The sequence below is a fragment of the Calonectris borealis genome, chromosome 26 (genome assembly GCF_964195595.1).
Source record: "Calonectris borealis chromosome 26, bCalBor7.hap1.2, whole genome shotgun sequence".
Lineage (NCBI taxonomy): Eukaryota > Metazoa > Chordata > Aves > Procellariiformes > Procellariidae > Calonectris > Calonectris borealis.
The window spans coordinates 3,568,784-3,594,360 of NC_134337.1; the positions used below are offsets into that span (position 1 = coordinate 3,568,784).

Here is a 25,577-nt window from a genome sequence, read left to right on the forward strand (position 1 = left end):
CCTTAGCTGTCCCATGGCTCCCTTCTCACGGGTGGTTTCTCTCTCTCAGATCATTAAACGACCCGGGAGCGAAGACGAGTCCCCCATGATCGGGGACAAGGTTTACGTCCACTACAAAGGCAAACTGGCCAACGGGAAAAAATTTGACTCCAGCCGCGATCGGAACGAGCCCTTCGTCTTCAGCCTGGGCAAGGGTGAGCTGGTCCAGGGGGTCCGTCCGTGGGGATGATCCCGGAGCGGGGGGGTGGGATGATCCCGGAGCGGGGGGGTGGGATGATCCCGGAGAGGGGTGGGATGATCCCGGAGAGGGGTGGGACCCTGTTGCAGGACAGATGGACGGTGTCAGCCTGGCCTTAAGTGACTTCTGAGGGTGTTTGTTTGGGTTTTTTTTGGAGTGCCATCCTCGCAGCACCCAAGCTGGGTTTTTTCTGCCGGTTGCTCCCTCCTGCCTGACATCTGCCTCTCTCCTAGGTCAGGTAATCAAGGCCTGGGACATCGGGGTGGCTACCATGAAGAAGGGGGAGATCTGCTACTTGCTCTGCAAACCCGAGTACGCGTACGGCTCTGCGGGCAGTGCCCCCAAAATCCCCTCCAATGCCACCCTCTTTTTCGAGGCAAGTAATGCCGGTGGGTGGATGAGCTCGCTCGCTCCCTTTCTGCTTTGCCAGCCAGCTCAGAAATAAAATAATAATAATAAAAAAAAAAAAAACCAACCCAAAAAACCCCAAACCCAACAAAAAAAAAAACCCAGCTTGGATTCCTGAAACGTGTCCCTCTGCTCCAGGAACCGCTGCCAGGGTTTTCTCAGAAATGTGTGTCTGAGCTGGGAGGCTGGGACTGAAACTCCGGCTGGGGAGAGCCCCGGTGCCGGGGCGGGGGGAGCAGGCAGATTCCTGCTTGAAAAATGGACGTGGGAAGGAGAAAAGCGGCTGGGAAACGCTGGGTGCTAAAAACCGATCAGTGCCGCGGGGTGGTAGGAAAGGCGAGGTTTTGGTACGGTGCGTTCGGTGGGGCGGGGGGAATGGGTCTGTCCTAAATTAAGGTTTAGTCTTTCCAAGTTGAGTGGGGACTAAGCCGTGGGTCGGAGCCGATCCCGTCGGAGAATGAAGGGGAAACTCCTGCCCACGCTGGTCCTGAGCAGCAGCTTCCAGCACCGGCTGCGTTGCACCCTTACAGGCTTAATAAACTTATTTTTACTGTTACTTTGTGTTACGCTTCAGGTACTGGACGTGTCCCAATTCCTAATAAATCGGGTGTATTATGCTGTGGCTTGGAGCTGGCTTTTATGGGCGACTTCTGCTCGTCAGCTGAATGGAGAATTAGCTGGCTTGGCTCTCCAGCCAGAGGATGAACTGCTGCTTTGTGGCTTTTCTGTTGTTTTTCTCCTCTCCTTCCTCCCTCCCTGAGCTCTGCCCACCTTTTCTTTATTATTTTTATTCCTTTTTTTTTTTTTTTTTTTTTTTAGGTTGAGCTGCTTGACTTCAAAGGCGAGGATTTGTTTGAGGATGGAGGGATAATCCGGAGGATCAAGAGGAAGGGAGAAGGTTACTCCAACCCTAACGAAGGTGCTACGGTGGAAAGTGAGTGCCAGTCCCTCTGTGGCGGGGGGGGGTCTGGAGGGGTGAGCCTGCAGCCCCGCTTTCTTCTCCCTAGCAAGGACCTGCGGGCGCTCCATAGGTTGGAGGTGGCCGTGCATCAGGGTGGGATGCAGTTGCATCCCTCCGGAGGCCGGACGGGATGGAGAGGGGCTGGGAGAGCAGCGGTTCGCTGCCCGCCCCGGGGATGCTGCTCCGAGCTCTCCTTGGCACGGCCCCGGCGGCGGCTCTGCCAGAGCTGCTGGCCGGGAGGATTGACTGGAAAACCTCAAGCCGCGGGAGCAGCCAGGCGATGAGGGAGCGACCACTCGAATATAACCTGCGCTGTTTTCTTAGTCGCCTTGGCAAACGCATCCCTGCGACCCGGGGGGGAGGATGGAGGGAGCAAAACCCCGCGGGGTTTCGGGGCTCTGCCGACTCCTCCGTCCCTTTTGCATCCATCGCGGTGTCCGAGCCGCTCCGGGATGCGCCGGCTGCCAAAACCCCGGCTCTGCCTTGCCTCAAAAGCGTCGGTAGCAGGGACGTCCTCCCTTGATGGCGCATCCCTTGCTAAGTGTTTTGGGCACCGACGCAGGCGCTCGACAGCTTCTTTGACCTCCTTGTTCCGACACTGATCATCGTTTTGGTGGGTTTTATCACATCTCTTGCAAAACTGAGCCTTTTCTTTCCTTTTCCCTGCAGCCAGAGGGCTGACGATGATGATGGGGGGAAGGAAATTAATACAGAGGGTTTGCTGAGGCCGGGGTGGTCTCAGCTGACATGGGAGGATGAGGAGCTCGGTCCCGTCGGGCTCTGCCTGTTCTGATCACATTTCTGGAGCAGACGTTTTGCGGGGCTGGATGGGGGAAGCCAGGCTCTTTTTTTTTTCCCCTTCCCAAGAACTTGGCCACAGACACAGACTCGCTCCGTACGGGAGGCATTTACTTTCTTTTCTCTCTTTCAGAGCTCCTGTACACAAAGATTAACTCCCTTTAGCGAAGGAGAAATTGGATCTGAGCTGTGACAGCTCATAAAGCTCGCCGCCTTAAACGGCTGGTTCTTCTAACGAGGCTTTCTTTTAAGAAAAAATGAGGTTTTGACTTAGATTCGACTGTCTGCCTCTCCCGCGGTGAGCATCCTAGCTGGGGACCAGCCAGGAGCCGAGCTTCAAGCCGGCTCCGCTACCTCAAAGATTAAACTAAAAGACTAAATATAATTGAAATCATGGCAGATCCAGCATTCCTCTCTATTTTGATTAGGTCTGAGCGCGTTACAGACAGTGCCGTGCCCAGCGCGGAGGACGGGGAGAGCCCCGGTCCCTCTGTGGTTCTTCCCTTTTGCAGCTCGAGGTTTTCCTGAACGTGCCGATGCTTTAATGGCTCAGGAGGGGGCTGAGGCCGGGGTGGGGGGGCACCAGCCAGGAATCATCTCTCTGAAAGGACATAAGGAGCCAAATAACGAGGCTCCTCCGACGCCTGATGCCCCAAAGCCGCCTGCTGCTGCTTTACCGATTTCAAACGAAAGCGTCCGTCGGAGCAAACACTGCGGGTGTGAGCACACGCCTGGTCAGAATAATGGAGATTAATGCCCTCCGAGGCAATCTTGCGTAACCGGTGTTGCTTGTGCAGGGCAGAGATCGGGAACATGGTGCTGATCCCGCCGGCAGCCCGCCTGCCGTGCCAGCCGCTCCATCCGCAGCTCCTGCAGCGCTGAATTCATTTGGACCTATGCATCCCTATGCATGCAGGGGCCGTGGACCCTTAAATATATCCTTGTGAGAAAGGATGAGGAGAAGCAGCACCAGGCAGCCTTGCAGGGAGCATTTTGGGTGCAAATAGGCTTTTTTTCTTTTTTTTTTTTTTTTTAACAAATGCAGTGCTATTTATGATGGGCCCTGGGGACGGCACGGTGGCCCTGGGGACGGCACGGCAGCCCGCCCCGGGGCAAGGCTGTGACCCAGGGGAGCAGCGATGGTTTATCTCAGCCACATATTTGGGAGGTGCATCGCCGCTGGAATTAGGCTGGAAGATACCGTGCTTGCAGGAGCGAGCATCTCCAGCCTGGAGTTTTGAAAGCGTTTTTATAGGTTTTAAGTTTTACAGAGCCTAATTCGCAGTTCCGGTCCCTAAAACCCGGGCTATAGTCGAAATCTGGCATTCCAGCTTTTGTTACAACCTTTCCCCCCCCTCCTCCTCCTCCTTCTCCGTTTTTAATCTGAGTACAAATTGCTGTCAGCACATCAAGTTCGTGTGCCAGCCGCACTCGGTACACTCTGTTCTCAGCTCTTCAAAAACAAAATCGCTGCAGGCACCGAGAGAACAATAAGTCAGGGCTGCAACCAGAGTGATGTTCCTTCGGTGGTTTGTTGGTTTTTTTCCTCCCCCCGCCCCCTGTAATCCAAGAGCTTCTGCAGCCAGCTGACCTGCTCCTGGAAACCTGAGCGGAGATTTTTTCCCCCCCCTCTTTGCCCGGTGTCTTTTATGCGCAATTAAAATAGAGCGAAACTATCCTCAAAGGGAAGGATCGCGGCATCCTCCCGCGCGTCCTCTTTTAAAGCGGGATCTTCCCGTCGCTGCCGCATCCCGCTGGGGACGGGGGACCTGGGCGAGCTGTCGTGCTGCTTTTGGGGTCAGGGATTCTGGATCCGAACTCGCTGGGAACGTGCGGGGAGATGGCACGGGGCTGCGGGGTTGCTGGGTTACCTGTAATTTAAGCTGAATTTTCTGCTTTTCTGTGCCTAGGAAAATAGCCAGCTTGGTTTTGGGTAGTGCAAAAGCAGAGGTTGGCCCCGGAGGAGCTGGATTTGCCTTTTGTCCTTGTCCCGAGCTGGGTGAGCGCAGGCCAGCCTGAGCCTCGTGGTCGCTGCACACCAGCGATGGATGCAGGATGCGTCCCGGGGCGCTGGCGAGCGCATGAGCATCCTCCGCTCTACCCGCACTTGAGTCCCAGCGTGGCTTCGGTGGCAGGAGGGGGGTGACGAGGCAGAGCTTGGGGTCCCGTCCCCGCTGTGGGGACCTGCCCTGGGAACGGGGCGCTGCCTGCGGTCCTGCTCGGTCCGTGCGTCTCATCCCAGGGATTTTCCATAGGTCCCAGGGCAGGGAAATGTCTGTGGGGCGGACGGGCAGGTTTCCTTCAGCCCAGGCTGCGGCTCTGCCGTACGCTTCGGTTTGTCCTTGTGTTTGCCTGCTGCCGCCGGGGCGGGGGGGTGCTCGGTGCCGCCGGGGCGGGGGGTGCTCGGTGCCGCCGGGGCCGGGGGTGCTCGGTGCCCCGCGGTACCTCAGGTCGCATCCTGCTCTCTCCCTTCTGCAGCGAGCAAAGGTAAAGCTCGTGTCCTTCCAGGCTGCAATGTCTTTAAGCAGAGTTGTGATAACGTGAATTTTTCCTCTTAAAAAGCCTTTTTTTGTTTGTTTTGGCTTTTTTTTAACAATACGTAGGAGTTCCTTAGGAAATTGCTTTTACTTTAAACCTGCCCGCACATGTGTGCCTTGTAGCCTGTGAGCAGAGGGCAAAGAACCTAAAACTGCCCCCAAAGCCCGGAACATCTTCAGGATCAAATAAATAAAGAAGAATCTTGCTGTGGAAACCCAGCCAGCGGTACCAGGTGGCGAATGTGCCAGGTACCCCCTGTCCGCTCCGGCCGCGCTTCTGCCAGCGTCTGGGGCTGGAACAGCGCGGTTATTGGTTGAATATTTTTAAAAAAAAAAAAAAAAAGTGTTTGTCTTGTACTTCTGAGTTCTTAGGGGCAGGAGAACATAGCCTTGTGTTGGAGGTAGAAGGCAAGGCGGTATAGCTCTGTATAGAAGATTTGTTAATCGCCGTGATAAACTCGGCGTGGCGGCGTGCCAGGAGCAATATCCAGTTCCAGTAAGACTTGACTCGTGCAGTTGAGTACAAGAGGAACATATTAGTCATGATGTTTATCTGTTGTCTGGTCCTTGGTTAGACGCGATATGCCTGTCTTGCTTTTCAGTGATGTTTCCAAGCCTTCCCCATCCCTCCCTGCTCACCAGGGGCTGCTCCCAGCTCCGTGCCTTCCGCCTTCCCGGGCTGGAGGCTTTGCTGGATTTTGGATGAAGTGTTTTTCTTTATAAGATGCTTTCTTTGGAGCCCACCTTGCCTTGGTTTGGGTGGCTCTGGGTGCGATCCTGCCCTGTCCCCTCTCTCCCCCCTGCAGTTCACCTGGAGGGATTCTGCGGCGGCACCAGGTTCGACTGCAAAGACGTGAAGTTCGTCGTGGGCGAAGGGGAGGACCACGACATTCCCATCGGCATCGACAAAGCCCTGGAGAAGATGCAGAGGGGAGAGCACTGCATCCTCTACCTCGGGCCACGGTAAGGAGCATCCCCGCAGGGATGCCGTCTAGTTTTAAGCTTCCAGCATCCGAGGTCATTTTAGCACTCGTGGAAGGCGGCGATCCCGAAAATAGGGACTCTCCAGGAGAGCCTCGGGATTGCAATGCCAGCAGGGATGGCAAGAGTGACCGGTGGCACGTAGGCAGGAATCTCGAGATGCTTTCAAAAATCAGGGCAGAGGGGTTTATCCGAGTCCTGCGGCTGAAAGGAAAATGTCTCCCTGGAAATCGCCAGGGCTGGGTCCTTACGCTGGAGAGAAACCCCTATAAAAAGATGGATTTGATGCATCCGGAGAGGATGATTCCCAATATATAATGCATTGTACATTCTCAGACATCTTTGCTCGTGGAGAATAACATCACCCTGGCCCCAAAACACGAGAAAGCTGCAGGCACGGAGCTGGCTGTGAGACCAGAATTAGTGACCTGGGTCTGTGCTTATGGCCAAACGCTGCCGAAACGAAGATTTCCCCCCTCCGACAGCTCCTTTCTGCCCTTCCAGGTACGGCTTCGGCGAGGCGGGGAAGCCGAAATACGGCATCCAGGCGAACGCGGAGCTGGTGTACGAGGTTACGCTGAAAAGCTTTGAAAAGGTGAGGGTAGGAGCGGGCTGGTCCCTCCCCAGGTTACGGGAACGCCGGTCCCTTTGCAGCGTCCACCCTTTGTCCCTGGCGCGGCTGCAGCCCGGCCCCTGCGAAGGGGATACGTCACCAGGGATCTCGGTGTTCTGCAGTTGTTCTTCTCTGTTGGTTTGTTTTATTTTGCTGGCTGGGCTCCAAGGCTGGTTCTCTTATTTGTTCCTAGCCTTGTGCCTTTTGTACTTTCTTTTTTTTTTCTTTTTTTTTTTTTTCCTTTTCCTTTTGTTTTTTTTTTCCTTTCCTTTTATTTTTTTCCCTTTTTCCCTTTTATTTTTTTCCCTTTTATTTTTTTCCCTTTTATTTTTTTCCCTTTTATTTTTTTCCCTTTTATTTTTTTCCCTTTTATTTTTTTCCCTTTTATTTTTTTCCCTTTTATTTTTTTCCCTTTTATTTTTTTCCCTTTTATTTTTTTCCCTTTTATTTTTTTCCCTTTTATTTTTTTCCCTTTTCTTTTTTTGTCCCCCCCTTTTCTTTTTTTGTCCCCCCCTTTTCTTTTTTTGTCCCCCCCTTTTCTTTTTTTGTCCCCCCCTTTTCTTTTTCCCTTTTTTTTTTTTTTCCCCTGTGGGCTGCACAGATTAAAAAAAAGTTGGTGTGTCCGGCCAGCTGGCTCCAAGTTGCTCGGCTGGCTCGCCGAGCCAGCTGTGTCCGTGGGGAGGCTGGGGATGGGACGCAGGAGATGCCCGTGGGATGGGGCAGGTGCTGCTGTGCCGCATCCCCCGGCTGGGTCCCCTCCCCACCCCATCACCCAGAGCGGGAGCAGCCACCGCATCCCCTCTCTGCTGGGGGATGTCTCTCCCCACCCTCCTCTTCCCTTTTTGGGGTTTATTTTTCCTCAGGGTTTTCCCTCCCGTGGGGTTGCGGTGGACCTGGCTCAGGGGGAAGCCCCAAACCTGTAAAGGGCTCCAGGTCCGCACCCCCACGTGTGCTCTGGGTGTCTCCTCGTCCCCAACCCCTCAAATTAAAAAAGCCGCCAGATCCGCCTTCTGTAGCACTGCCCTGACGAGCCCCGCTCGTTAACGAGCAATCCTAGAGAGCCCCGCGGTCCTGCCGGCGCGGTGCCGTGCTCCGCTGGGATTGCTCCGAGCATTTATTTGCAGGCCAAGGAGTCGTGGGAGATGGACACCAAAGAGAAGCTGGAGCAGGCTGCCGTCGTCAAGGAGAAGGGCACGATGTACTTCAAGGTTTGTAAACTTGGGGGTGGCGGAGCAAGGAGCTGGAAATAAATTGGGGGTGTCTGTCGGATACACGAGTTGGCAGTCGTGAGTGTGGGAGAAGCCATGTCCTCCCCAAACAGCGCTGGGGAAGGCGAGTCCTGCCCTTCCTCTGCCTTTTTTCTCACTCCCTGAGGTACCCCCTCCTTTCCGGGCATTGCCTTGCCCACGGGTGCTCCCTGCGGAGCGGGACGGCGGATCGGACTCTTCCCAGGGGTGGATGTGGCCAGGGCTAATGCCGAGGGGCTTTGCAAGTTCCCCTTCCCGGGCTGGAGCATCCCAATGCTCCTCTGCTCTGCCCGGAGGAGGAACGCAAGCTCCGACTTGGCTTTTCACGGGGGCAGCTCCCGCCAAGCCCCGGTGTGGTTGTCGGCGTTCAGCATCCTCCTTAATTCGTTTATTTAATTTAACACGCTGCGTTAAACTCCTAACCTGTTTGCAGGATGTTTCGGGAGCAGACCGAGCGTTGTCGGCGCGGGTTCCTCTAGCCTCTTCTTCTTTGCTCCATCCCAGGAAGGCAAATACCTGCAGGCGGTGATTCAGTATGGGAAGATCGTGTCCTGGCTGGAAATGGAGTACGGTTTGTCTGAGAAAGAGTCGAAAGCCTCCGACTCCTTCCTCCTGGCTGCCTTCCTCAACCTGGCCATGTGCTACCTGAAGCTGCGAGAGTACGCCAAAGCCGTCGAGTGCTGCGATAAGGTAGAGGTGCACGAGCCCAGGGGTTGGAGCATCCTCTCCTCTTGCACGTTTTCACTGGGGGTTTGGGGGCTTTTTGCATTTCTTTTCGTATAAGAAGCAATTTTCGAGCGGCGGTGGGATGGTGGCATCCCTTCTGCACCTCGGGGTCTGCGCGGATGCTGCGTGCTCGGAGATTGCAGGAGCAAAAGTGCTTTTTGGAGTTCAAAATCCACCTGGGCTTGAGCTTACAACAGCTTTTCTTCCAAAACCAGATCCATGTGAATGGATGCTGCGTGGACCGACAGCCTTAGGCTGCTGTTTGGGTCTGCCCGGGCTGGGTCTGGGCGTTGGGTGCTGATCTGGGTTCGACAGAGGCAGTCTCTGCCGGAGCTGCAGCGGATCTCCGAGTCCATTGAAGGGTGGGATGGGGCTTTGCCAGTCCCTAAAAGAGCTGCAACTTTGTCTTTGTCAGGAAACTATTAATTCTTTTATAAAAGGCTTAAATTTAAGCATCTTGCATATGGGAAAGATAGTGAAGCTAATTGTTTTAATCTAAAAGGTAAATCATCTCTGAGATGCGTTATGTGGCTTTTACTAAAGGAAAATAACGTCATTGCTAAAGCAGGGAGACAAAACCATGTTTAATCCATCAGCTCCCTTGCCTCCGAGCTCTCTGTGCTCAGGTTTAAGCATTTACGCCTGATTTTTTGTCTGTGGGTTTGTCTCCCACCAAATCTGCCACTTTCAGGGGGATTTTAAGCAAAGAGAAATAACTAAACTACATTAATGACCTGCCAACTGCTGGTGGAGACGAGTTAATTTTTGTTGAGCAAGATACAAGTGCTCTGGAGACTTGAAGCCACCTTGTCCTAATTTCAGCAGATTTAATGAGGCTTCGACCCTAAGGGGGTCTTTGGGGGATCCCCAAGTTGCTAAGAGGGACCTGTGTGTTTCCAGGCGCTAGGACTGGACCAGGACAACGAGAAGGGCTTGTACCGGAGGGGAGAAGCCAGGTTATTGATGAACGAGTTTGAGCTGGCAAAATGTGACTTTCAAAAAGTGCTGGAAGTGAATCCACAAAACAAAGCAGCGAAATCCCAGATCTCCGTCTGCCAGAAGAAAACGAAGGAGCACAACGAGCGGGACCGGAGGATCTACGCCAACATGTTCACAAAGTTTGCGGAGAGGGACGCAAAGGTGCGTGTTGCCCATTTTTGGCCATGTAACAGGCTGCACTGAAGGATGCTCGGCAGGTTTGTGGTGAGAAGAGATGGGTCAAAACCAATTAAATGGTAGATCAGGTTGAGGATGGAAGGATAGAGCCTGCTGCAATGGGAAGAAGTGGTTTATTTCTTGGTCTCTCTTCCGCAGAGACGGCCGTCAGATGCTCAGTCATCAGTAAAAGTATTTGCGGTGCGAGCTCCCGAGGGCTGATAACAGGGTTGGCATTTGTCCTTAATTTTGCTGTTCCCAGCTAGTGACTGGTGATGACCTGCGGGTCGCCGGTAAAATGAAATGTCATCCCATCTCTGGCAAGGCCAAGGGTATTTTGAGACATGATAGTATGGATTTCCTCAACCTGGTAAGGCGATAGCTGCTCCTCTGCTCGTACGGAGAGATCCCTGTCTCCTAGCAGGCTCTCATCCAAAATTCCTCCCAACAAAACCCGGTGTACTGTAACGAGAGAGGACACGGCTTTGCAAACCGTCTGCGCGGGTCATTTTTAGTATAATCTCTTCTGAACCGGTGCCTGGAGGTTGAAGCTGTGGAATAAGTGGCCGGCGCAGCCCCGGGGGAGCAGCGTGCCGGGGTAACCGGCTCGGGGCGGGGAGCGGAGCCGGCGCGGCCGGCTGCTGGCACCGTGGTGCGTCGGCTCGTGCAGCCGGCTGCGATGGGGAGAGTCACTGCTGGAGCGGGCGTGAGGCTTTCCCGTGCCTTAGCGCTCCCCTCCTGCACCCGTGGCCGGCTGTATGGGCTGCACCTATAGCTCGGTCCCGTATCTCCACTCCGACGCTGGTGCCTTATCTCCTTGTCCCTCTGTGCCCCGTCAGCCATCCGTCCAGGCTCGCAGTGCCCTGCTCCCGTCGAGGTGGGTCACATCATTCCCAGGGGATCCCGTACCTTGCCCAAAAGCTCGCTGAGCCCGTGAGGTTTAACCTCCGCCGGCCGCTGAGCCGAGAAAACGGGAGCCTCCGGCGTGAGCCGCGGTGGTCGATAGGCAGGGGGGAGCCAAGGGGGGAATGGTGCCGGGCTGGGCTGCCTGTGCCCGTCCCCAGCATCGCTATCACCTGCACCTCACTCCTTTTATTTGCTTTATTTGCTGTTTTGCAGGAAGCAGCTAGCAAAACCGGGCTCGAAAAAGCAGTGGAGAAAGCAGCTTGTGAAAAGAGACCGAAAACTCCCGGTGCTGAAGATGAAGAGGCTGAAGGACACGTATGATGGAGGAGGAGGAGGAGGAGGAGAAGGGAGAGCCTCCTGCCCTCGGCCCGCGCAGAAAAAGGTTGCTGCCAGACCTCGGGACTCGCCAGTGTTTTCTTGTAAAGCTTGTTACAGTTTGTGTGATCGTGGAAGCAAAAAGCGCCTCGCAAAGAAAAACGAACCCCATCCCACCGCCCTGGGTGCGCTCGGGGGCAGAGCGGGAGCGGCGGGACGCCGTGGGACCACCGCACGTGGAACAAATAGCTTTGAAATGGAGAGAAAGAGGGGGGAAAAAAAAAAATAAAGAAAAATTGAAACTCTTGGCTCTTGGGAGGTTTCCGTAGACAGCTTGTCCCGGCTCCCTTGGCTTCCTCTTGGCGCAGCATCCCGGGTCCTCCGAGCTGGGATGTGGGAGATGCTCCTTGTACACTGCAGGGCTGCCTCCGGTTGTATCCGGCACGCAACCGCGCTGCACCGCACCGGCACCAGCACCCGGTGCCTCCGCCAGCCCCCCAGCGCGGAGGGGAGCACTGCCGGCACGGGGACCCAGCGCCCCGGAGCACCCAGCGGCTCGCTCACCCATGGGTGCTCGCTGGGTTGGGGGGGAAAATTGGTTTTCTCTCCTGGTGGCTTCTTGCCTTGTGGCCGAAGGGGCTGGGATGCGGAGCCGGGTGTGAGGGTGAGGACCCGCATTACCTCCGCTGCAGCCCCTCGGTGCAGGGACGTAATTCGCCTTTAAAGCCCTGTTTCGGGGGGAGGATTTTATCTTCTGAAGAAGCTGGTTTCTATTTCCTTGGAGAGCAAAAGCCTCCTGTCCAGCTCCGCTGCTCGCGGGCGCTCAGTCCGCAGCCTGCACCCTATCCCTCGGCTCCCGTCTTTAAATGGGAGTTTTATTGCTGCTTTGGGGTCCCTACGGGGGGCGAAAACAAAAAAGAGCAGGTTGAGATAATGTGGTTTAGAAAATAAGTGGCTGGGTCTGAACCGGTACCGCGGGTTTACAGCTGCCGTGGCGAGGGGGGACCCCGGCGTGCGCAGGGCGCATCGTGTCCCCGCATCGGTGCTGCTGCCACCTCGGCCATCGTCCCCCTCCATCCTATAGGGATGTCGTCACTACCGTGTGAGAACAGCTTTCCGGTTGTTATTTTTCCTGTCTGTTCTTTGTAATACCCCTTCTGGAGCTTGAAAATAAACAACTGAAAGGAAAAAAAAAAAAAAAAAAAGTGCTTTTTCTCTGGATCCTGCTCAAAGGGGGTGGCGGTGGGGGGGGACGGGTGTGCTCTCCCCTGGGTGGAGGTGCCCAGGCTCCAGCGAGGGGTTCGTTAAGGAATTATCGGAGTCCCCAAGGACCCATGCTGCCCCTGTTTATCAGCACCATCGTTCCCTGGGGAGCCGGGGAAGGGCCAGCACACCCTGCTTCGGCGGTGCCTGCCTGGGGGATGCTGCTTGGGGGTCTTGGCTGTTTTTTCCAACCTGGGGGGGGTGTTTATCCTGATGCTTTTTTTTTTATTTATTTTTGCCAGCATGCACCTTTGGGAGGGGGTTCCCCAGGGGCACCTTGATGGGTGGAGGAGGCGTTTGTGCCCCTTGGCCAAGGGTCTTGCTGGGCGATGCTTTGCCCTGCTGCTGCAGCGAGCCCGGGGGAGCAGGGGACGCGCAGCCGGCGTGCGGAGCACCGGGGATGCTGTCCGGCTGCTCCGGCTGCTCATCCAGGTCTCCGGTTTTACACCATCCCTTGGGTCTCTCGTAGCCAGCAAAGCATCCCGGCGGGTGCTGCCTGGGGAGGGTGCTGCGAGACCCAGGGGCTCTGCAAAGAATTGGCTTTTTTTTTCTTGCACGCAGGGCAAAAAAGTTATTTGGGGGCAGCCCAAGCCACATTTTCCATAGGAAACAACCCTCAACAGGAAAAAACCAACTCGCTTTGCAGCTTCTGGGCTTTTCCCTGATTTTTAAGCAGATTTTTGGCTTATTTTGGCTTGGTGCTTTTCTCCTCCTCTTGGAAGAGAAATTAAACTGGGGCAGGTGATGAGCTGCCGTTTAGAGATTAAAGGGAAACGGGGAGGATTTTGTACCGAAGGCGTGGAAACCTTTGCGGTGCTGGTGGGTCCCGGGTGTGCGGTGTTCAAATGCCATCTAGTGGCACTGGACATGGGGTGGGAAATGGGGTGGCGAGGGATTTTGGGGTGTCTGTGGTGGGCCAAGGGTCCAGTGGGGACATTGGGGACACTTGGCTTGTCCGGCTTTTGAAGCGGAGAGCATCCGCGGGGCCTTGGGAGGGGAATATTAACAGCTAAATATTGAAGTGCTGTTAACAGCGAGGCGAGGCGGGAGCGGCGATGTGCAGGGTGTGAAAACTGTCACCCAAAGGGACCTGGGGACGTGGGACGGGGGTCGGAGCAGGGCGGTGGTCCGTAGGGAAGCCCTTAGCATCGCTGCCTTCCCCTGCACGGTAATAGGATTTCAGCCCAAATCTTGCTTTTCTCTCACCGAGGTGACATTTTTGGGTGGAAAAAGGTGCATCCAGGGAGGGTAACCCTAAACGAGGGCAGGCAGCATCCCTCTGCCCACGCCAGGCTGGAGCGAGCGGCCCCGCCGTGCCGGGGATCCCACCCAGCGTGGGGGGAGCCCTGCACCCCCAAAAGGCTCCCGGGGTCCGATTGACCCCCTGTGCCCCCCTGCGCTCCCGCAGGGCCCCCTTTTCCTGGGATTACCGCCCTGCCAGCTGCTCTCCCGGCGGGCCTGGCCGGCAGCCCCTGAAATCCTATTACCGAGTTTCAGGAGAAATAAAAAGTTAATCATCTCCTTCACCTGCTCTTCCTCCTCCTCCTCCTCCTCCTCCTCCTCATCCTCCGACCGCCGTGGAGGCTCACGGAGGCAGCTGAGCCGATGCTGCGAGGCCGCTCGGACCGTTGCCGCCGCGGCTGAGCCCATGGATCCGGCTGCGGGCTGGTAGGGGCTGCAGTGCCGGGGGGGTCAGCGGCCGGCGCCGGGGAGGAGGGAAGGAGGTCGGGGCAGGGCGGAGGGAGCCATCCCGCTGGACGCCGGGTTGGGAGCCATGCCGCTGCAGACGGAGATCCTGCGCGAGGTCTGGGCTGCCGACAGGTGAGTGCCGGTGGGCAGGATGCGACCCGCGGGGTGGGCGATGTGCTGGGCTTCCCCACTGGGTTCTCATCTCCTCCAGGGCCTTTTGCTCTTCTTTTGAGTTTAAATGCAATTTAATGAGTTGTTTTATCAGGTTTTTTTGCTCCGGGGGTCGGTGCGGTGATGCTCATTGGCTTACAGAGGGGAAAAGCGTGCGTTAGACGGGGGGGGGTCCCCAAATTAACCTCATTGCTGTCACCCTTGGCCCATCCTGTGCTCCCTGCTAGGAAGGATGCTGTCGGCCGAGCTCGACCCGGTCGAGATGGGGGGAGCTGCTTCTGGAGCCAAACGAAAGGCTGACCTTTCCCCAACCCCCCCAAAAATTGGGGTGGTGCTCGGCCGAAGGGTCTCGGCCCCCCCGGGAAAGCCCTCACCCCTTTGCTCTCTGTGCCCCACAGCCCCAGCGAGGAGCCGGGCAGCCCCCAGCAGCACAAGCCCAAGCAGGTGAGAAAAAAAATCCTTCCCCCCCCACCCCGTCCCCGATGCCACCGTCCCCTGCTACGGGGGACACTGGAGACCCCTAAACCCCAGCCCCACACCCAGACCAAACTGGGGCTGGATGGGCTGCTCTGTCGGGGTGCTGCAGCCCTGGGGGGGACATGAGCTTTTGGGGACCCCCCCTCCAGAGCAGGTGGGTAGAGGAAATCCCACAGCCCCCCTGCTCCTTTATGCATCCTTCCAAACCCCCTCTCCATCCCTTCGAAGCACCCCATGAGGTGGGCTCTCAGTTCCTAATTAATGCTTTAATTAAGCTTCTTAGTTAAGCCGTCAGCCGTGACTCACTTTCCCCCGGCCGTGGCCCCAAAGGCCAGCCCCCCCCCACTGCGTTTCGGCACAGCCCTCGGGTGCCGCCCAGCCTCCGCAGCACTTTTCATTGACCACCCGCTTTAATCAGCAGCCCCTCCTCGAAGGGCTTCGTTAAGTAATGAAGCGAGTGGCCGTCCTCCCCCCCAAGCTGCTTAAGGGATTAAAGGATGCGAAGGAGCTTTTCGGTGTGAGCTGATGACATGGAAGAAACCAGCCGGTTCCCAGCTCTGCCGTGGGACCCCCCCGCAAATCCACAGCACTGGAATCGCACTGGGATCCAGCCGGATCCCCCCCCTCTTGCAAAACACCTTCACCCACCGCGCTGGGGCACCCGGGAGGGACGAAACCCCTGCGAGGGGGAAGGTGCTTTGTTGGGTGGTGGGTGCCCTGCTGCAGTTGGATTTGTTTAAATCACTTTCTGAGGGCCGCGAGCTGACACCCACTCCCCAAATATCTCCTGTCCGGAGCCGAGTGCTGCCCCACACGCTCCGTATTTGGTAAATCAGGGTTATTTATAGCCCCTAACCAGGATTAGGTGCTGTGCCTAATCCCCTTGCTTCCCCGCTCCCGCTGACCTCCATCCCGGCATGGCCCCTTGCCTTCGACGGGAGCCTTTTGCATAGGCAAAAGGAGATGGAAGCGCGGAGCCGGGCTGCCTGCCCGTCCCCGTGTCCCCTGTCCCAGCTCAGGTCCCCCGGGATGCCCACCAGGAGATGGGCAGGTGCCCGGGGTGGCTCCCGGCCGGGGTCCCTCCCACCACGGCGTGGTGTCGGGGCAGCGCCAGCATCATGTCCCTCGTCCCTGGGGCTGGCACGTGGCCGTCTGTCCCGGCGCTGACGCTCTCCTGTCTGTCCGCTAACAGCCCTTTCTCTTTTCCTCCCTCCGCCTTCCCCGGGGGCTGCCCCATGGTAAGTCGCTCCCTTTGGTAATGGCTGGTTTGAAGGTGCAAGCGTGGCCCCGTCTCTCCGGAGCGGGTCCCTGCTCCCACGCGGGGCCGGAGAAAAGCCTGGCTGTATTTCGGAAAGGGAGCCGGTGCCGTGTGAGCAGGGGTTGCCTTGCAAAGGGAAAAGGGATTGAAGGCCGGCACCGTCTCCACAGCACCATCCGCGGGGGCAGAAGCTGAAGAAGAAGCGGCAGGAGCCTGCGATGGAGCCCGAGGCCAAGCCCCGGCGGCTGCGGGTGAAGAAACCAGGCGAGGCGGGGGCTGCGGAGGAGCCCCGTGCCCCTGCACAGGGTAAGCACAGACACCCCCCCCAGCTCCCATGGAAATGGGGGGACATGGGACGTGCTGGTCCCCCCAACGGCCCCATCCTGCACCAGTGGTGCTCTCCGTCATGGGCATCTCTTGAAATGCGCAGGGGTGAAGAAGCTGAGGAAGAAGAAGGAGGAAAAGGGGGAGGAAGAGAGCGAGAAGGACCCCTACTCCAAATTCACCAGGGAGCCTCGGAAGAAGAAGGAGAGCCCGGCCCCCCGCTCCCGCGTGGCCAAGGGCCCCAAGAAGCAGCAAGGTGGGGGGGCAGCACCCACCCCTCTGCAGGCACCCACTTGTGGCACCTCATGTCCCCATGCACCATGTCCCGCCGGTGCCATTGATGCTCCTGGTGTCTGTAGGGGCTTTGCATGTCCCTGGGGGGCTTTTTGGCCAAAACCCAGGAGAAAAGGGGATGTGGTGGGGGAGCTGCATGCGTGGCGTTGGCTGGGGAGTCGGGATCAAGGGGGGGGCACACACGGTCCCTGGGGATGCGGCAGTCGGTGGCAGGCCGGTGCCACCAGCTCCCCAGACATCGTTCCGGAGCAAAAAAAATGGGGTGGGTAAAAAGATGGGGCTCGTCCCCCCCACTCCGCACCCCGGGGCTGCAGCCGCGAGATGGCGGTGTGACTACGCACGCTGTGTCCGGCACTGGACACGTCCAGCGCGACGCTGGCCACCGTGGCTGGGCCGGGCACCCATGGCCCCAGCACCCTGGCCGTGGTGGGGTGGGTGCTCACACCGGCCGGCGCTGCCGAGGGAGGTTCCATGTTCGCAAACCGCGAGGCTGCGGGTCCCCGATGCCAGAGGCCATCGTGTTGCTGATGCCGTGGTGTCACCTCTGGGCAGAGCCGGCCGAGGACTCGGAGGATGAGGAGGAGGAAGAGGAGGTAGAGAATAAAGACCCACCAAAAAAGCTCAAGAAAAAGGTGCCCAAAGAGCCGCCCTCGAGCGAGAGCCGGGAGAAGAAGCTGAAGCCGAAGGGTGCATGCCCAGGGACGGGGATGGCTTGTACCCAGTGCCATTGCCACTGGCATCCGTCGTTGCTGGGATGAGGGGACCGCCTGCGTCCCGTTCCCATTGCTGTCGCGGGAGGCTCAGGGGGCTGTGGGGCAATCGCCCCGTCCCCGTGCAATCTCCCCCTGGCCCACCCCTTCCCGCTGCCCCCACCCTGCTACCTCCCTGACCCCCATCACCGCCCGGTCCCCATCCCCCCATCCGGCTGCTCATCAGCTCCTCCATCCTGCCAGGAGACAAGAGTGACCCCGACGGCAAAGCCAAATCTGCCAAAAGCACCAAGAAGGAGCCGATGTCCATGTTCCAGGTGAACGGGGAGAAGAAGGAGAAGAAAAGCAAGAAGAAAGGTTCGGGGCGAGCAGGGGTGGGGGTGGCAGCCAGTCCCACTGCCCCACGGCACCACCCCGAGCTGACAGCACCCGGTGCTGTGTGACAGTGTCCCCCGTGTGTCCCCCCCCAGCCGCCACCGGCAGCGATGAGGAGGACGATTCCGACTCCAGCACCAAACCCATCAGGTCGGAGAAGAAGAAAAACCCGGCGTCCCTCTTCCAGACCGGTGGGGACCCCCCCAAGGAGAAGAAAAGCAAAAAGAAAGGTGAGAGCCGGGTGCCGCAGGGGCTCGCGGGGGTGTGGGTGAACCTGGCTGTGGAGAGGGGGGTTATGATCGATGGTGTTGGCATGGGTCTAAGCTGAGCTCGGTTTTGGGGCTCGGCGGAGTCAGGCTCTTCACCCCCCTGTGCCCCTGCCTGTTCCTGCCTGCAGGTCCTCCCAAAGCAGCCGAGAGCGAGGAGGAGACCCCGGAGACCCCACAGAAAAACTCCAACAAGAAGGGGAAAGGAAAGAAATCAAAGAAGGTACAAAAAAGCCTCGGGGGTCCCCTCGGGGTGGGGGGCAGCAGCTCTTCCCCCCAGGACGGGTTGGGGGGCTGGAGCATCCCTTGGGGAGACCCGCTGCAGCACCGGCTGCAGAGCCACAGCCCCGGGGGGGGGAATGGGGAGCAAGGAGCGATTAGCTGGGAAAGGAGGGGAGCTTTTTGGTTTTGGGGTCAGCACCCCCTCTCGCGTTGCAGCCGAAGGAGGAGAGGCCCCCATCACCCATCATCGAGGTGGACAACCTGGAGGAGTTCGTGCTGCGGCCGGCGCCGCAGGGGGTGACCATCAAGTGCCGGGTGACGCGGGACAAGAAGGGGATGGACCGGGGGCTTTACCCCACCTATTACCTCCACTTGGATAACGACAAGAAGGTGAGCCAGGGTGGGGGTAAGGGGACCCCTGGGGCTCTGCACCCATCTCCGGGGGCACCCTCGGGGTTTTGGGGGGATTCCCCTCTGCATCCCACTGCGGGGGTGGGTCCTGGATGGGGCTGCTCCCCTCCCCTGCAATTCCTCCTGGGAAATGCCCTGCGTCGATGGTACCAGGGATAACGAGCAAACGGCGGCTGGAGAGCCACGCTAATGGAGGCCGGGCTCAGACCCTCTCGCCCCACGGCTCAGTTGATATTTTGGGGATCATCTTCACTCCATGACTTGAGGAAGGTCGCGGCAGTGACCTGTTGGGCCAAACCTTGCGCAAAGGGCTTGGCGAGGTGGCAAGCGGGGACGGTGGCGGCGATGGCGATGACAATGCCCCGTCCCCACGCGGTCCCGCCGCCCTCCCAGGTGTTCCTGCTCGCCGGGAGGAAGCGCAAGAAGAGCAAAACCTCCAACTACCTCATCTCCATCGACCCCACCGACCTGTCGCGGGGGGGAGAAAACTTCATCGGGAAGCTGAGGTAGGAGCGGAGGTAGCACCGTGTTTCGGTGGCACCCCATTCCTGCAGCACCCCATTCCTGCAGCACCCCATTCCTGCAGCACCCCGCTCCATGGGTTGCCGGCTGCCCCGAGCGATGGCTGGGTCAAGCAGGAGGCTAAATTCGGTGCTCCCCGCTGCCGGGTCCGACCTGAGGAGTGTCGGGGGGCCAGGAAGGGAAAACAGGCTCGTCTGGTTCCTCCCGGCAGACAGGTCACGGCTAGAAACGGCGCCCGGCGAGCCCGGCAAGTCCCAGCCCGCTGCACCGCCGGCAGCCGCGCAGCGATGCTGGGGGGTCCCCACAGCGGCAGCACCCTATAACACCGCGATTTAGGGGTGCCCTGAACCCAAGCAAACGGCTAAAGGGTGGGAAGGACAGTGTTGGCCGGGGGCTGCACGTGGGTTTTACAGCTGGAGCAAAGCTGGGGCTGTGCCTGGAGTGGGGGGGGTATGGGGGGGTCAGAGGGGACGCGGTGGCACCGGTCGCGGCTATCTCCCGTCCTCGGCTGCAGATCCAACCTGATGGGTACGAAGTTCACGGTGTTCGACAACGGCGCGAACCCCGACAGGGCCAACGCCGACTGGTCCAACGTGCGGCAGGAGCTCTCGGCCGTGATCTACGTAAGCAGCGGCGGGGGGAACCCCCCCGGCACCTCCCGGGCAGGCGGCGAGGGGGTCCCGACCTGCACCCTTTCGCTGGGCTCCTGCCCCGGGGGGGTGCAGAGATGCAGGATGGGCTGGATCCGTCCCTGAGCCCTCGTTCAGCCGCCGGCAAGAGGCTGCAGCCCGCGGCAGTCGTTGATTTTAGGGACGGGGTTTCTTTTGCAGGAGACCAACGTTTTAGGGTTCAAAGGCCCCCGGAAGATGACGGTCATCATTCCTGGGATGAACGCCGACAACGAGAGGGTGCCCATCCGGCCCCGAAACGTAAGTCAGTGGCCAGACTGGGAGAAACTCCTTGGGGACTAGATTTGGTGGGGTTCGCTTTGGATTTTACCCATTTTGGGGCAGGGAAAGGCTTTCAGGTGTCCCTAAATTCAAGGCACCTCCCTAGGAGGTGGGAGATGCGGTGTCTGTGGTTTTTTTCTGGATGCCATCTCCCAGCTGGGTACTGTACAGAGCATCCCCCTGGGCACAGCATGGGGGTTGGCAGGGCTCCGGGTAGGGTCACCCCAACCCTGCTGTCCCCCCTCTCGCCCTCCCCAGGATAACGACGGCCTCCTGATGCGATGGCAGAACAAAAACATGGACAACGTGATCGAGCTGCACAACAAAGCGCCAGTGTGGAACGACGAGACCCAATCCTACGTCCTCAATTTCCACGGCCGGGTCACCCACGCTTCCGTCAAAAACTTCCAGATCGTGCACGGCAGCGACAGTAAGCCGGGGAGTGGAGGGGACGAGGGGTGATGGTGGGGGAGCACTGCCCTTGGCAGCACCCCTCTTTTTGCTGAGGTTTAGTTTTTTTCTGCTTTGGGGTCCTGCTTGCCTTTGCCGGAGCTGGGGTGAAGGCGGCCAGGCTGTGCGGCACCGGGTGCCGGCAGAGGGAGCGCGCGGGTCACCTGTTGCCAGGCAGATTAGAGCAAGGACAAATCCTGTGGGGTGCTGAGCACCCCCCCCATCACACTACAACCACCCACTCAACCCAGAGCATCACCCCCGGCAAGCACCCCACGTTGCTGGCGGGCTCACCCCAGGGTGCATCGCGCCTTGGGGACGGTCCCTCGGGGGTGGCAGCGGCTCTGTCCCCGTGCGAGCGGCCGGACGCGGCCGTTTGTCACCTGTCCGGCACAGTCAGAAGCCCTCGGCCTCCGGGGTGTTGGGTTACGGGACAGAAAAAACCTCTCGGGGGCCCCCGGTTATTTTTACAGATTTCCTGTCACCCGCCCTCCGGTAGCAGCAGTCCCACGGGGGGGTGAGTGGGGTCCCTGTCCCTTGTGGGGCTGCGGCTCCTGACGAGGGGGTGCTGGGAGGACCGAAGGGTGCCGTGGTCCCGTGCTGGACCCGCGCAATGGGGAAATGATGCTTTTTGGTAACATGCGTTGCGGTACGGTGCAGCCGGTGCACGAGCTGCGGGCAGAGCTCGGTGGAAAGGCGGGGGGGGGGGGTGCTTCTTTGGGCTGCTGCTGCGCGGGAGAAGGACGGGATGGGTGCGCAGGTGACATCCCAGCCGCTCGCCCCCTCCGTGCCGACCGGAGCCATCCCCTTTCTCCCGCAGCCGACTACATCGTGATGCAGTTCGGGCGCGTGGCGGACGATGCCTTCACCATGGACTACAACTACCCGCTCTGCGCCGTCCAGGCCTTCGCCATCGCCCTCTCCAGCTTCGACGGGAAGCTGGCCTGCGAGTAGCACCCGCGCCGGGGCTGCCGGGGCCGCCCGGGCCGCGTGTCGGTGTCCGGAGGCTGCTCCTGCGTCCCCATCCTGCTCCGTTCCCTCGGTTTCCACCTTCTGCCCGGCAAATGCTGGCGGTTACAGCCGCTCGCGGTGCGCGGTGCCCGCAGAGCGCCGTGGGACGCTCATCCGGCCGCGGCCACCCTCTCCGAGCAAACTGGGGACAGATCGCTGGTCTGGGGCAGATGGCAGAGTCAGGCCCGGGGTATATTTAGCAGATGAGGCTGACTGCGATCCCAATCTCATCCCTTTGAGACGTTTCTTGGACTCGGATCCTGGAAACTCATCCCCCTTTTATTTTTTTTTTTTTTTTAGATTCTGGTTTGTATTTTGTAGCTCAATCTCACAGTGAGGGGGGGGGTTGGTGCTCTCTGGATTTGTGTTTCCTCATCCCCCTATGAGGGTGCTCTGCCCCAGTTCCCGGTGAGGGACCCCCTGCCCGGCTCGATGCCCACCGGGCACCAAACCCCTGTTTTGCCCCGTTTTGCCCTGGTGCGAGCGGCCGTGCGGTGCCCGCGGTGTCTCTGCACGTCCCGGGCTCTCCACCCGCTGGGTCTAACCCCGCTGCCTGGAAGCCTTCGGGGATTTGGGTCCCTGAGGAGCAGCCCGGCACCCAGAGCACCGGCGGCGCGCGGGCACGTGCCGAGGGAAGACGGTGCCGGCGGAGGAGGGCCGGCAGCCACGTGAGGCAGAGCCGGCATCACCGGCACGGGGCCAGGCTGGGTCGGTGCCACCAGGAGGGACCTGGAAGGGAAAACTCTGGGTGCACCAGGAAGCACCGGGGTGACTCACGAGGTGTGGTGTGGTGCTGAGTCACGCTCAGCGCCCGGATGGGCCCCGCCGAGCCCCCGTGCCCCCGCCGCTCACCGCCCCGGTGCTCTGCGGCATCCCTCCGGACCCCACCGGGGTGGTGGTCCCATGGAGCCCCGCGCACCCTGGGGGTCCCCGCTGCCGGGACCAGCCCCGCTGGTGCTCCCTGCTCGCAGGGAGGTGGCGGACGGGAGGTGCCACCCCATGGCACAGACCTGTGGGGTGCCACGGGGGGCTGCGGGGAGTCATTGGGAAGGGGAGGTGCTGGAGAGGGGCAGCTCGGGGGGAGCAGGGCAACCTGTGCCCCCATTCCCAGCACAAACCCGCCTTTGTGGGGTGAGGACGGACAGTCCCAAATCTGATTAATTCAGTGGTGAGAAACACCGGGACATGCCAAGGTGCCCCGAAACACCGTCCTCGACTCCCCGATAATGCTTCTCTCACCTGCTCAGATCACGCACTGACCCCGGGGGGGCTGATACAATTTGGGGTCCCCTTCCTGGGACACATACAGGTCTTTCCTCCATTCTGGGGGTGATCTGAGCCCCCCAAGTTAATGCTGCGAGAGGTAGCCGGGGGAAAGGCCGAGGAGCAGGAGACGGATGAGAGAGATGCGATTGTGCAAGGGGAATGCTCGTCCTTGCTGGGCAGTGTCACAATGCCACCACAGCCCGAACTCGTCCCTGCGTGGGGCTGGGGACAGGTGACAGTGACCGTGGGACCACGAGCTGCAGCCGGACTGTGGGCAAACATCTTTGCAGACAGAGCCGAGATTTTCCCACCAGCTGCACGAATCCGGGCTCCGTGATTCATCGGCAGATGCTCGTGGCGGGGGCGGACGGAGGTGGACAGCTCGGGGACAACGGGCCGGCGTGGGACATCGTCCGTTACCCACGCGGCGAGATCAGAGACCTTCTTGTGAGCTAAAAGGAGAACCAGCCACTGCGGTTCGGGGCCAGCGTCCCCTGGCTAGGTATGGCCAGCAAATGTGGGGAAAGCAAGAGCTTTCTGCCCAAATCCAGCCAGGAACCCACCATCTGTTTGAAATCGGGAAAAGCTCGGCTAACGGTTGAGCTCACACTTGTCCCCATTTCCTTCGGTGGAAGCAGAAAAGCCAAAGCAGGGTGAGAGAGAGCGGTTTGGGCTCCCCAAGCTCTTGCTGGAGCACGAGCCAGCATTATTCCAGCAGCTCCCCGGGGAGTTTCTCCCTCCCTGCACCCAAAACATCTCTGTGTTGCCCGTTGGTGCTTGCAAACCCCCTCAGGATTCCCAGCCTGCAGCTCAAACGGAGCAAAAAATCTGCCATGGGTGAGCAACGCGATGCCACCCCGGCCCAGAACACAGTTACCGCATCAGCCGCCCACCCCAAATCACTTACACAAACCCTCTAACCCAAACCAACTGCGGCACAAGAAACAAATGAAAACAATTTAATAGGGCGATGGATGTTCGGGCCCTTTGTTTGCGCTGGCTGTTAACACCAGAGGAGATGAGGAATGGAAGCAGTTGAAATGTGTATCTACTTTGGCCGACGGAAAGTGTGACGGATGCGCCGGCAGACCAATGGCGGAGGATGCTGGGGTGTGCGTGGGTGTGAAAGGAATGCTCGCTGCAAGAAAAGATAAAAAAAAAAAAAAAAAAAGAGAGAAGAAGGAGCCTTATCAACGGCGTTTGAGCCCAAAGTGTCTGTATTCCTTGGAGAAAGAGTTTTCTCAATCCCTAGGGATGATGTTTTCCCCGCAGCATGAGACACTGAAGCTTCTGAAGCTTCGTTTTAGGGGGCTGGTGTCGGGCTGGTGGTGCAGGGATGGATTTAACCCCACGAAGCGCTCGTGCCGGGGCACGAGCTCGGCCAGCAGCCGGAGGCGACTGTCGGCAGCTCCTCAAGGGAACCTCCTGGGAAATGCGTTTTATTTTGCAAAGATAGTTATAAGGCAAAGGGGAGGAAAAAAAATAAGGTCCCACCGTGATGCTCAGCGCCGCATCCTCGCTAGGACCAACGTCACTGTGGTGCCGGCGGCTCTCGCAGGCGGTGGTTGCCGGCATCCCCATCCCGCGCCCGTGAGTGGAAAGATGCTGGTCCAGAGCTGAGCAGGAGGATGGAAGCGGGGGGCTCTTCTCCGACATCTCCCTTCTCCCTCTGCCCCAGCCCCCCGGGGCTCGGGGGGCTCCGTGCACCCAGCCCTGAGCTCAGGCTCAGCCCCTCCACTTTAGGGGGGGCTGCGGGGTATTTCCATGGGGCTCCAAAAAGCAAATGCCCCATCAGCCGGGCAGCCCGCGGAGGGAGAGGGCTGGCTGCATCCCGGCAGGTTCGGGAGGGGAGGCCAGCGCGGGGCAACTCCTCGCCCGGCGATGGAAGGGCCGGAGCTGTTTGGTTCCCAGCGAGTGCCCTGCCCAGCGGAGAGCATCGCCTCAGCCTCGGGGGCTCTCGCTCCGTGCTTTGAAGTGGTGATACATTAATTAATTAAAGAAGTGACGGTGACCGGGTGTTTTTCTGTCCCCTTCCTCTCCCCGTGTATTTATTTCGGTGACATTTTTGAGGGGGAAAGGCAGGCTCGTGGCCGGTAAGTTGGGCTGCGGGTTTGCAGGATGGGCTCTTTCTCGGCACAGCAAGCGACAGGCAGTAACGGGCAAGCCAATATTTTTCAACTGCTTTTAAAATGGAATAATTTTTTAATTAGTGAATCCATTCTGGAGAAGTGTTGGAGTTTTACAATGTTGTAGCTGTTCTTGGTGTCTTGCCTAGACTTGGATGTTCTGGCCATAAGAAAATATTATTTATGGCGTTGCTGCCTGCAGCTCTTTTATATTATAATTTGGGAAAGGAAGTTGCTGTTCCCACCAGTGGACGAAGAATAGCAAAAATGAGGATTACGGACTTCTGAAGGAGGAAAAAAAATAAAAATTAAGAGGCAGGACTGAAACAAACCACCGAGCCGGGCTCAAATCGCCGCGCTCCGGAACAAGCTCATCCCGGCATCACCAGCGGTTGGGTCAGATGCTGTAACCGAGCCGAAGCCCGACCCCGGCAGGCCCGGCGCAGCGGTGACCCCCTCGGTACTCCCCTGCGCGGCGTTACATGTGTTCCTAAACATTTGCAGATCAGGCTTTTATTCATGGGCTAATGCACGCTTGTTTGCTCATGCCTTACTCAGCCTAAACTCCTATTGAACTCAATTAAGCCTGTCATCTCCAGGAGCAGTCAATGTCATTTTTGCCCAAGTAAGGGATGAGTAACGAGTGCTCCCAACGGCCCTTGGAGAATAGCAGCCATTTTGTTGCAGTTTTTGGTCCAGATTTCTTACAAGTTAGCACCAGGCCAAGGGTGGAAGAATGCGATACGGCTTTATTAATCACACACGATTGCTGAATGCGCTGGATGCTTCGGAGACGGTCGCTTTACGGGCTGCAGCGTTGGCTGTCTTGTCCCAAAATGCTTGACTATAACCGAGCTCGGCATGAAAATTAGAAAAATATGTTTCTAGAAGGGATGGGATGCAAAGA

The 25,577-nt window shown here is 58.5% G+C and overlaps 2 protein-coding genes across 4 annotated transcripts in view; both read left to right on the forward strand.

The window, feature by feature from the left end:
• FKBP5 (FKBP prolyl isomerase 5) overlaps positions 1 to 12,090 on the forward strand; it is a 26,944-nt gene extending 14,854 nt beyond the window's left edge. For all 3 annotated transcript variants that reach the window (XM_075174419.1, XM_075174417.1, XM_075174418.1), the window contains exons 5-13: positions 50 to 194; positions 472 to 614; positions 1,466 to 1,580; positions 5,749 to 5,905; positions 6,428 to 6,518; positions 7,661 to 7,744; positions 8,288 to 8,473; positions 9,410 to 9,649; positions 10,784 to 12,090. In XM_075174419.1, coding sequence (XP_075030520.1) covers positions 50 to 194; positions 472 to 614; positions 1,466 to 1,580; positions 5,749 to 5,905; positions 6,428 to 6,518; positions 7,661 to 7,744; positions 8,288 to 8,473; positions 9,410 to 9,649; positions 10,784 to 10,891 — 1,269 coding nt within the window. In that variant the 3' untranslated portion in view covers positions 10,892 to 12,090. The remainder of the gene's footprint in view (positions 1 to 49; positions 195 to 471; positions 615 to 1,465; positions 1,581 to 5,748; positions 5,906 to 6,427; positions 6,519 to 7,660; positions 7,745 to 8,287; positions 8,474 to 9,409; positions 9,650 to 10,783) is intronic.
• A 5,283-nt stretch (positions 12,091 to 17,373) lies between these two features.
• On the forward strand, positions 17,374 to 23,925 carry TULP1 (TUB like protein 1). Its single transcript, XM_075174420.1, has 9 exons — positions 17,374 to 17,428; positions 17,542 to 17,676; positions 17,844 to 17,935; positions 18,151 to 18,324; positions 18,739 to 18,851; positions 19,382 to 19,490; positions 19,698 to 19,796; positions 20,076 to 20,247; positions 21,088 to 23,925. Exons 1-9 carry the CDS (start codon positions 17,374 to 17,376, stop codon positions 21,219 to 21,221), a joined length of 1,083 nt encoding a protein of 360 aa, XP_075030521.1. The 3' UTR covers positions 21,222 to 23,925.
• The last annotated feature ends 1,652 nt before the right edge of the window (positions 23,926 to 25,577 follow it).

Coding starts and splice junctions, on each gene's coding strand:
- TULP1 (XM_075174420.1), top strand. CDS start 17,374: ATGTCCATGTTCCAGGTGAACGGGGAGAAGAAGGAGAAGAAAAGCAAG. Junction 18,852..19,381: donor AACTTCATCGGGAAGCTGAG/GTAGGAGCGGAG, acceptor CCTCGGCTGCAG/ATCCAACCTGATGGGTACGA. Junction 19,797..20,075: donor TGCCCATCCGGCCCCGAAAC/GTAAGTCAGTGG, acceptor CGCCCTCCCCAG/GATAACGACGGCCTCCTGAT.